Below are 9913 nucleotides of genomic sequence, written 5' to 3' on the forward strand. Positions count from 1 at the left end.
AGCATAATCTCCGGATTGGTCCACCACTTTTTTTGAGATAGGTATAATTTCGGTCTTATATGACTTTACTATTGACAAAGATGTTGGGTTTTATCTTTTACTTCAGATTGTTGGTGTCTCGTTATGTGTATTTTAGCCATGCAGAGACCAGGTGTTGCTCATCATGCTTTTTGTGTCTGCTTGATGCTACATTTTAAGTTAATAAAAACACCCTTTATCAAAAATTGCAACACCACATAAGAGTATCTCCTGGTTCAAAAGCTTTACGTTGTTAATGTCTTTCCCACCCCGCTTCACACCACATGAGGCAATCAAGTTTTCAAAAAGGTCTCGTGCGACGACTACTTCCCTGACATCGATAAGTTCTTCGGCGACATGACTTCTAATGCTATTGTGGATGCATCTTATCTGTTTTATTAGGGATCACTCCAACAACTTCTGTTCTAGCAATTGATTTACATATGTTACCGTTATCATAAATACTCAATTACATGTCTAGTTTGAGTAGTATTTACATTCGTTCGATCTTGTTCATCATGATTTATCTAAAATATTTCCGGATTAAACTTATTGGTAAATTGCTATATCTCTAACATGAATAACTTTTATAAATAAACTAACAGTTAGATACTAGAAACCTTGCGAACCAACGCATCGCTGGGTGGTTAGAAGGACAGTGGTATTCTCATCCCACTAGAGTTTATGCCCTAGATTTGACACTGGTGCTCGCATTTTCTTATATTTATTTCAGACCTTCCGCTCATAGAGCTAGGGTATGTGTGTATTACTGTACTAAAGAAAATACTAGAAACCTTTTCCCCTTTTATATATAGGGTATAAAATAAGAAACTTCTTTTTCCTTCGTACTTGCATAACGAAACAGTGTATGTATTTTCCGTATTTCCATCAGGCGGTTCGCTTCGTCGGCGTCAGCCGGCCTGCGGGGCACCGGCCACGTTGTATTAACCGGAGCCGGCCCAACCTTCCACCCGCGAGCTAAACCCGACCAAGGGGAAAGCAGGGCCACCGTTAGCGCCTCCTCTCCCCGCTCCGATCCGGATCTCCCCATCCATTCCGGCGAGCCCTCGCCGCGTCGCTTCCACGCGACCCTACTTCCTTAATAAATTCAACCTCCCCGCCGCTGCTCCCGTCAAACCCCGAATACTACCTGACTACTTCCTCCCCTGCCCGCGCCGCCTCCCGAGCCCGACAAACCCTAGGCGACGCCCATGGACTTCGAGGCCGACGGCCGCTTCGGCAACAAGCGCGTGCACAACCGCCTCGGGCCCGCGCCCGGCGCCGCCTCTTCGTCTTCCTCTACCAAGGTCTGCATCCATTGGCGCGCTGGGCGATGCAATCGCTTCCCCTGCCCCTTCCTCCACAGCGAGCTCCCTGAGGCGGCCACCACCAAGCGCCCGAACCAAAGGGATGGCCCCGGTGGGCACGTCTGGCGCAACCCCAACTCAGGAGGAGGGGGCCGCGGCGGCGGCGGCTTCAACAAATGGGGGAGGGGCCCCGGGGGTGCAGACGGTGGCGTCAGGCACAAGGTGCCCGACCGGCCCTGCAAGTTCTTCCTCGCCGGAGACTGCACCTACGGCGAGAAGTGCCGCTACCCGCACACATATTGCATGAGCAATAGCATCACGCTGCTCACCCCTCTCCAGGGCCACGAGAAGGTACTTCATCTACAGATAAGACCGTCTAGTAAAATTCGAAACGTCGGTCATCAAATGCTGTGCGTCCTTTCAGGTTGTGACAGGGATCGCACTGCCTGCTGGGTCAGACAAGCTGTATTCTGGCAGTAAGGATGGAACAGTGCGCCTTTGGGATTGTCAAACTGGACAGGTAGCTGAGGCATCATTGAATTGTATCCTTGGAAGGATTCTGTGTTCTGTATGACAATTTTCAGTACCTTTATTTTCTATATGGTGTGTGATAGTGTGCTGGTGTCCTCCCCGTGGGGGGTGAGGTTGGGTGCATGATCAGCGAGGGGCCATGGTTGTTTGTTGGAATACCTGATGCTGTCAAGGTAGGAAATGGTGCTTGAGATTTGTGATTTTAACCCAATGCTATTGCTATTCCACATGTGTGTCTGACTATGAACTGTTGCTGCAGGTTTGGAATATGCAAACTCAAGCAGAAATGAACCTTACCGGGCCGACTGGACAAGTCTATGCACTCGCAATTGGCAATGAGCTACTCTTTGCCGCAACACAGGTAAACTACCTTCCTTTTGGCTTGTCTTTGGAACTAGCATTTGTCCTGGCAAATATAATTTTCATTAATGATGCATTCTCTCGTATTACACTTGGTGCAGGATGGAAGGATTTTGGCATGGAGATTTAGCACCGTGACAAATTGTTTTGAGCCAGCTGCTTCTCTTACCGGGCACCAGCTTGCTGTTGTTTCGTTAATAGTAGGGGGAATGAGACTTTACTCTGGCTCAATGGATAAAACCATTAGAGTAAGGACTGAGAACTTGTGCATTGTTGTTCACACATTCTTAGATACAGTTAATGCAGTAGGCTTTGATGCATGCATCAGATCATGAATTTCTGTTAGCTTGTAACACTTCCATCTCTTTAGGTCAACATCTGTTTTATCCTCTGTGTTTCTTCTAATGGTGGATCATGGAAGTATGCACATGCAAAGTAGACCCATGTATTGCACATAGTTATACACTTCTGACTGTTCTCATTAATTTAAGAGGTAGGCATATTGGTAATTAGTTCGTGACTTCATCTGGAGTCACGAGTCAGATGTAAAACAGATGATGCCTGAGATTTGTGCTACTATGTAGTCAGAATAAATGTAACTATACAAGCAAAGCTGGCATCTAATGTTTGTGCAAATCTGCATCAGGTTAGGCACTGTTACTATGGGTGTTGCAGTCCTGCATCACGTATAACTTTAGAATTTAGAGTGGCCGCTCACTTCAATAACTTACTGTGAGTTTACATGCACATTTTATGGTGATATCTCAACCGGCATGTGGAACATTTGTAACAAGTACTTCGAAAAAAACGTCATCTACATTAGTGGGAAGGCTCCAATCCCAACAAATAAAATAAAATACCTCACTGCTGTAACACTTACATATGGTGTCTGATGCTGTGGGAACTCTGTTATTGCCCTGTTGTTGAATTTTTCCTGGTACTTTTGGTATCCCCAATCTTGATTCAACATGAAGTATCTCTTCTTTCTTAGTGTGCACGATTTTCAGTCACCTGGACTTATTTTGCTTCACGCGACAGATGGTACTTTAGCATTACATTGTTCAATTAAGATCAGAACATGTTGTCGCTTTGGTTTACTCCCATTCTACAAATAATATTAAGAAAATGACAAATATTTCAGGTATGGGATCTGGCAACGTTGCAGTGCATACAGACTCTTTCTGATCATACGAATGTAGTTATGTCTCTACTATGCTGGGATCAGTTTCTGTTATCTTGTTCTTTGGATCAAACAATAAAAGTTAGTCTCTATCCTTGTCCCCTTGTTATCGAATGGTTCTACAAATTCTTACATTCCTACTCCATCCGTCCCAAAATTCTTGTCTTAGATTTGTCCAAATACGGATGTATCAAATCACGTTTTAGTATTAGATACATCCATATCTAGACTAATCTAAGACAAGAATTTTGGGACGGAGGGAGTATTACACATTTGTCCTTTTCAATACAATTCATACTTGTAAGTTCTATTTTTCTTAGGTCTGGGCGGCTACAGAAAGTGGAAACTTGGAAGTAACATATACACACAAAGAGGAGAACGTATGTGCCGACACTCTTATACAGTTGTCATGTTGCGCAATTGCAGTTTGTTTTGTTACCACCTTTCCTGTTAACTTCTGATTCATCCTTTCTTTGGCCCTTTTTTGTGTGTAGCGCTGTTCTTATTTATGTCCTGCTTCAGTAATATACAGTACAATTAATAATCTTATAAGATCTTGTTTACACTCCTTCGAACTTACTATTAGGATTTCCTCGTCATATGCTAAACATATTCAGAATTTTGCACATGCAAGCTCAACATCTATATGGTGTCAGAAATCTACATACATCAATCCATGTCAACTTGTCTACCATTGAACTTGAATATTTGAACCAGACCAGTAAGTGAACTGGTCAAATGACTGTTAAGTTCAATAATATTGTTATTTTATTTTTAAAATTGTGTATTCACTATTTGGTTGGTATACAAGCTATTGCAGTTGACTAAGGTCCTCGAAGCAAGGGTTAATTCGATAAAATACTACTCCCTCCAGTCGGGTGTATTAGTCGGCTCGATAATCCTCATATATTAGTCTCCCAAGCAATAAATCCCTTGAAAATTGAGCGCTCTCCTTGTTTTAAGGGACGTCTTGGTCGCCGCACTATGGTTCTCCTGACTAACAAACCGGGCTTGAGGGAGTATTCCAACTCAGCTTATTTGAAAAATGACGCTACAAAAATTAATGCCAACTTCTAATAAGCCCTTGGATGCCATTAATTGGCATGAACACGCTAAAATGCCAATTTATGTTTCTTCTGTTCTCAGTTAAATTGCCACTCCCTCTTTCCTCTCACATCCTATCTTCTCCACCACCGGTGGCCGTGCACTAGCAAGCTCGCCGTCCTTCCTACTATTCTTCCTGTATCTTCTCCATCTTCCCGCCTGTCCTTTCTGTCCATGCCCAACTGTAGAAGCTGACATGCTCGGCTGTGAAGCATGAACAGATCTGGCGCACAGTGTGGCTGGGTAAAACGGAAGTAGCAACTACCCATGGAAAATAATAGGCGATGGGTAAAACAGCGGCTTGCTGCGAGCTTCGTAACTGCATGGTCCATGCTGGTGGTGATGGGCACTGAGGTGGCAACCATGAGCCCATGAGAGTGAGCCGATGAGGTGAGGGTTGGAGAAAGGGAAGAAAGGAGCAGACGCGGACATTTTGGTCTTGAAATTATCAGAATGACATATCCAAGTGGTTTTTGTTATGGCCTTTCTCAAATATGCATAGTTAGTAGTGTCATTTGTTGAATTAACCCGAACAGGTTCATACCAGGCTCGTGATCTGGTTTCAATAAATATGGTCTAAAAAACAACACCCCAGGTAGAAATAAACTACCTTGACAAAGAGATTACTGCTCCTGAAAAGAAAGAACTATAGCCAAGGAAATGTGGGCAGCTCTCGGGTTGTATGGCGTGATTGATCATCCATGCGGTGTTGACCTGCTGGAGAAGCAGTGTTGGAATTCTTGCTTAAACAGGAGAAGCTCCACTCACCAGTTCTTGGTCTCAGAAAACTTGATCTAATTGTTGCTGTTGGGTCATGGGATTTATGGTGGGAGCGTAGGAAACTGGTACATGGGGAGGCCACTCAGATAGCTATGGTGGTAAGATCATTGGTTATGCAGCGGCCTACTCACCAAAAGCAGCTGTTAAACAGGGTGTCTGGACACCTACTCCAAGAAATTTCGTTAAACCAAATGTGGATGCGGCATTTGATGCCGATACACCACAAGGAGCCGTTTGCGCTGTTGTTCCTGATGGCTCGGGGAAATTTATAGCTGCTGCTGACAGCCATATCAAATGGTGCTCTGATGTGCTAACAGCCAAGGTCACAGCAATGGAGCATGGGTTGAACCTAGCACAATCCTTATGATGTAACCGATTGGTTGTCAACTTGGATAGCTTGGATGTAATCTTGGCGTTTAAGGATGGAGCTGGATTTGCTGGAGTTGGCGCGGCGTTCTTTGATGACTGCTATCACATAGCTTGTGAATTCCAACAAATTCAGTTTGAGCATTGCCTTAGACAAGCAATTTTTGTTGCTCATGAATTTGCTAGGCGATCCTCCTGCATCTATTGTTCCTTTGCTTGTAAGTGAAGTACTTACCACCAATAAATGAGAAGGAACGATGATTTCAAAAAACTACCTTGACAAAGAGATTACTGCTCCTGAAAAGAAAGAACTACGTAAACAAGAAGCTTCAGTTAGTCAGCAGACATCTTCATAGAGGCTTACCTTTCTTCGTAGCCACTGACATTGAAATGCCTAAGAGTCTTCATCAAGAGTGTGTTTGAGAACACTAGATACCTTTCTTTATTCGTACCAGTTTGATCCTTTTCTGGACTGAGTGAAGTGCCCTACAAAAGAGTTGCAGATTGCATGCAGTTCAACTTGTATTCACTGACCATATTGTTTCTCGTAACCTTCCACCTAGCCACCACCTGAAAGAAAATGAGAACAAGATACATGTGATTTGAGGATTCCAAAGCATGATATTCGGGCTGCACTTGCCCTGCCCGCACAGTTTACAGTTGATATCACCCTCCCAGTTTTTCCGTTTCAGTAGGCTTCCCGAGGGGTTTCTGTTTTGGAAAAGCTGCCAGAAAAATTCTTTCCAGAGGTAATCCCCCCTACAAGATTTTTGAACCACCATTTAGTACTCCCTCCGATCCATATTAATTGTTGCAGACTTAGTACAACTTTTGTACTAAGTCTGCGACAATTAATATGGATCGGAGGGAGTACCATCTTCCCCCTTTTGTAGTTATCATTGCCATTCAGAAGAACATTTCCCTCCGAAACATCCCTCCAGTTAGAAGATCTGTTCGACTCTTGCTAATGCCCTTGTTTGATAGGAGTAATCGATACACCTTCGAGCCTCCGAGCAATACTTATGCAATGATTTTGTACCTCATGTTCAACGACCAGATGGGTCTCAAACTCCCAATTGTTTGGCTTGCTTGGTGTTTGAATCAGTACTCAATTTTAGTCTTTGAAGTTCAAGCATTTGCTACTCGCTGAGTTCATCAAATAAGTCTACGAAATCATGCTTTGTGATCCTCACAAAATTTGGTAGAAGGTAATTGAAGATCCGTTAGATCTCAAGAATTACTAACATTTCTGCATGCAAATTTTCTTAACGAAATATTTTTCTCGTTGCAAAGGAAAATTAATATTATCAATCTTACAAGTTACATAGAAATGTGGTGACAAGCTGAGGTTTGTTCTAGTTCTATCAACTGAAGTTAGTATGTACTCCCTGCGTTAACTAAAACCACACAAGAATTCTGGAACGGAGGGGGTAGGAAATTGTAGTGTGTGGGCTAACCTTTAAGGGCTCATTTGGTGGTTGGGGATGAAAAGGCTTGGGCAATAAACCCCTAAGGGGGGATTTCCATGCTCACCTAGGATCCCCTCACAACCACGGGTTGCTGTTTGGACACCAAGGGAAAGGGAAAAGGAAGGTTGTCTCATTGACACGGGATGATGAAGGCCAGAACTGAAGAAGCAAAACGAGATGTAGCAGTAGGAGGAGGAGGCGCTAACCTAGCAACCTTGGTCGACGGAGGAGGACGACACCGCCTGGCCTTCCCATCGCTGGACGAGACAATAGATCTGAGGTGGATCGAATCTTCGGGGAAGGAGAAGGATGAAGCCCAACCATGGCCGTCGGTAGGTGATTTTGGAGGTGCATCGTTGAGGGTTGACGCAAGAGAAGGAGGCGGTGGTGCCGGTCGCTAGGCAGAGAAATCTGCAGACGGTGCGCCGTCATTTCTTGTTCTTGAGAGAGGACGAGCCGAGGGTTTCCTCCCGGACCCTCAAGACATGGAAATTTCCTTGTGGAAACGACGCGGACAGGGATGAAGAATTCATGGTGGTAAGCAACCAAATGCTTCGGTTGTTTTCCACCGGCCGACTTGCCGCATGAGCTCTACGCCCCGGTTTTTGACAGGGATCCCCGAGGAATCCCATGCGACCAAACAAGCCCTAAGAAGGCGTAGCAACTAGTAAGGCCCTCGTCTACATGCACTTAAGTGCTCGGCAGCAGCCAAATACGCTGCTTTGGCGGCTTGGCTATCGGCAGCCAATGAGTTCCTGTGGCCAGAAAACAACCTTTGACGAGAAATAGACGACTCCTGTGAGGAATCGCGATCAGCATCGCTTGCGGGATTTTATGTGGTCGTCTCCGGTAGGATGTCGTTGTCGCTGGCACCAACATTAGTGCTGGTGCTTGCTGCCACCACGGCTGCTGTTTGTATGTGTGGTGGCTTTCACGGAGTGCCAGAGGAAACCCTACACAGATAATGCAGCAGCTGTGGGCTCGGCCATAGTGCACTGATGGGCGTTCTCTCCCTTCAGCACTATTCTTACTCTGATCTCTCATTCACGCCTGCTAGTGGGACAAATGGGGTGTCACCGTGGCAATCGTCGCCACTTAAAGCAACCAAGGGGCTGGCAAAACGCTGCTTAGCACTATTTTCACTCCAATCTCTCTTCCACACCTGCTAGTGGGTCAAATGAGATGTTGCCATGGCAAACGCCAAGGTGCCCAGGCGCCACTGAAGTGACCAAGGTGCTGCAAATCGCCTGCTGAGTGCCTAGCACCCCTTTTAATCCCTTTCAGTAGGCAGCTATGGTGGCTTGTTATCTGATTCACAACGTGTAGGTTACAATACAATAGCTTCTATCTTCTCAAGAATATGCTTCTTCTCTTGCATGATCTACCTTACCAAAAGTTTGGGAATTATGTTCTGCTGTATCTACGATCTGATTGCTTTGTTCCGTTTGTAGGGTGCACTTGCTCTTACTGGCATGCCTGATGCACAATCAAAACCTGTGCTAGTATGTTCATTAAATGACAACACTGTCCGCCTCTATGACCTGCCATCGTAAGAAAGTTACCATACTAAGATCATTTCTGTTTTCTTTACTTCTGACGTTTTTCTGAAGTGACTCTCCTTTGTTTTATAGGTTCAGTGATAGGGGGAGAATATTCTCCAAGCAGGAAATTAGGGCAATACAAACTGGACCTGGTGGTTTATTTTTCACTGGGGATGGAACCGGTGAGCTGAAGGTTTGGCAATGGATTATTGATGCCTCCCAAACCTGATGGATATAGCGTACTCTAGATTAGTTTCCCAATGTATGTTAAGCGGGATTTCTCAAGGATACACATAATGAGTTGAGGTGTGGTTGGCGATCAGTTCAATTTTCGGTTATATCCTACATTTATTCTCCCAAGGATATGAGACTCCGCTGGATCGGATTGCAGTTAGAACACATGCAGAGGGCCCATGTAGTATCAATATGAAAAGCTAGTCTTGTTCTGGAATGGGTTCGACGTCGGGGGAATAATTCCTTGTAATTTGCAAAGCACGGGAACATGGAAGTGTCTCATTGCTTTTCTCCGATGTGCTGATAGCTTCAAAGGATGTATTAATATGAGGATTTTGTTCGGCCGCATTTGGATTGGGGAAACTTGAGATTTTCTCGCGGCAGTTGTAAGTGCCATCTTTTTTGGATTAGTTATATGTTGGGTTAGTTCACTCACGCATGCCAATTGCTCTTTTCATTGTATAATAATTGGGTGTTCATAACTAAATATAGAAGCATTTCTTCTTGAAGCACTGTACAGTGAAGACTTCACCCTATATTGCCCTGCTGTATGCACATTCCTAGAAGTTAATTTGGTGCAAAACAAATGCCTAGTTGGTTGTGATTTCTAACCTTTTGATGGCACGATCAGAACTAGGGTCAATATTTGAGTTTCCAAGAAGGAAAGGGAAAATCACCTTATACCGAGTTCTAATTTAGAATAGTAAAACTGAGCATAAATCGAGCTCTTTCATGCCCCCAGCGATTTTGGTCGTTGGATTTCGCGTTTGAACCGTCTGTGGCCGTCAGATCTTTTTTTTTGAACACCCGTTTTTCGCGAGTGGGCTGGCTGTCCTAATGAGCTGCTATTCTGGGGACATTTTTTAAGGCGTGCCTTCCTAAGCGCTAGTTTGCCCATCTGGTGAAAGGCCATCATGGGCTTGGTTCAAATTCATGCAGTCATGCAGGAGCTCTTGAGGCGATTTGGCAACTATTCTACAATTCCCCGCGTTCCATCATAGCCGCTGATTATTGCACGCACGT

At 44.6% G+C, this 9913-nt stretch overlaps 1 protein-coding gene across 1 annotated transcript; it reads left to right on the forward strand.

Annotated features, from left to right (window-relative positions):
* Window positions 1-930: 930 nt before the first annotated feature.
* On the forward strand, window positions 931-9399 carry LOC123127997 (zinc finger CCCH domain-containing protein 17). Its single transcript, XM_044547882.1, has 9 exons — window positions 931-1676; window positions 1750-1845; window positions 1940-2029; window positions 2116-2217; window positions 2318-2464; window positions 3358-3477; window positions 3717-3776; window positions 8567-8664; window positions 8747-9399. The coding sequence occupies exons 1-9, from the start codon at window positions 1230-1232 to the stop codon at window positions 8883-8885; spliced, it is 1299 nt and encodes a 432-aa protein (XP_044403817.1). The 5' UTR covers window positions 931-1229; the 3' UTR covers window positions 8886-9399.
* Window positions 9400-9913: the final 514 nt, after the last annotated feature.

The sequence above is a fragment of the Triticum aestivum genome, chromosome 6A (genome assembly GCF_018294505.1).
Source record: "Triticum aestivum cultivar Chinese Spring chromosome 6A, IWGSC CS RefSeq v2.1, whole genome shotgun sequence".
Lineage (NCBI taxonomy): Eukaryota > Viridiplantae > Streptophyta > Magnoliopsida > Poales > Poaceae > Triticum > Triticum aestivum.

What these genes read in the sequence shown, in the direction of transcription:
- LOC123127997 (XM_044547882.1), top strand. Translation starts at nt 1,230, where the DNA reads ATGGACTTCGAGGCCGACGGCCGCTTCGGCAACAAGCGCGTGCACAAC. An exon ending in ATACACACAAAGAGGAGAAC is followed by an intron (nt 3,777 to 8,566) that starts GTATGTGCCGAC and finishes TTCCGTTTGTAG; the next exon opens with GGTGCACTTGCTCTTACTGG. An exon ending in CGCCTCTATGACCTGCCATC is followed by an intron (nt 8,665 to 8,746) that starts GTAAGAAAGTTA and finishes TTTGTTTTATAG; the next exon opens with GTTCAGTGATAGGGGGAGAA.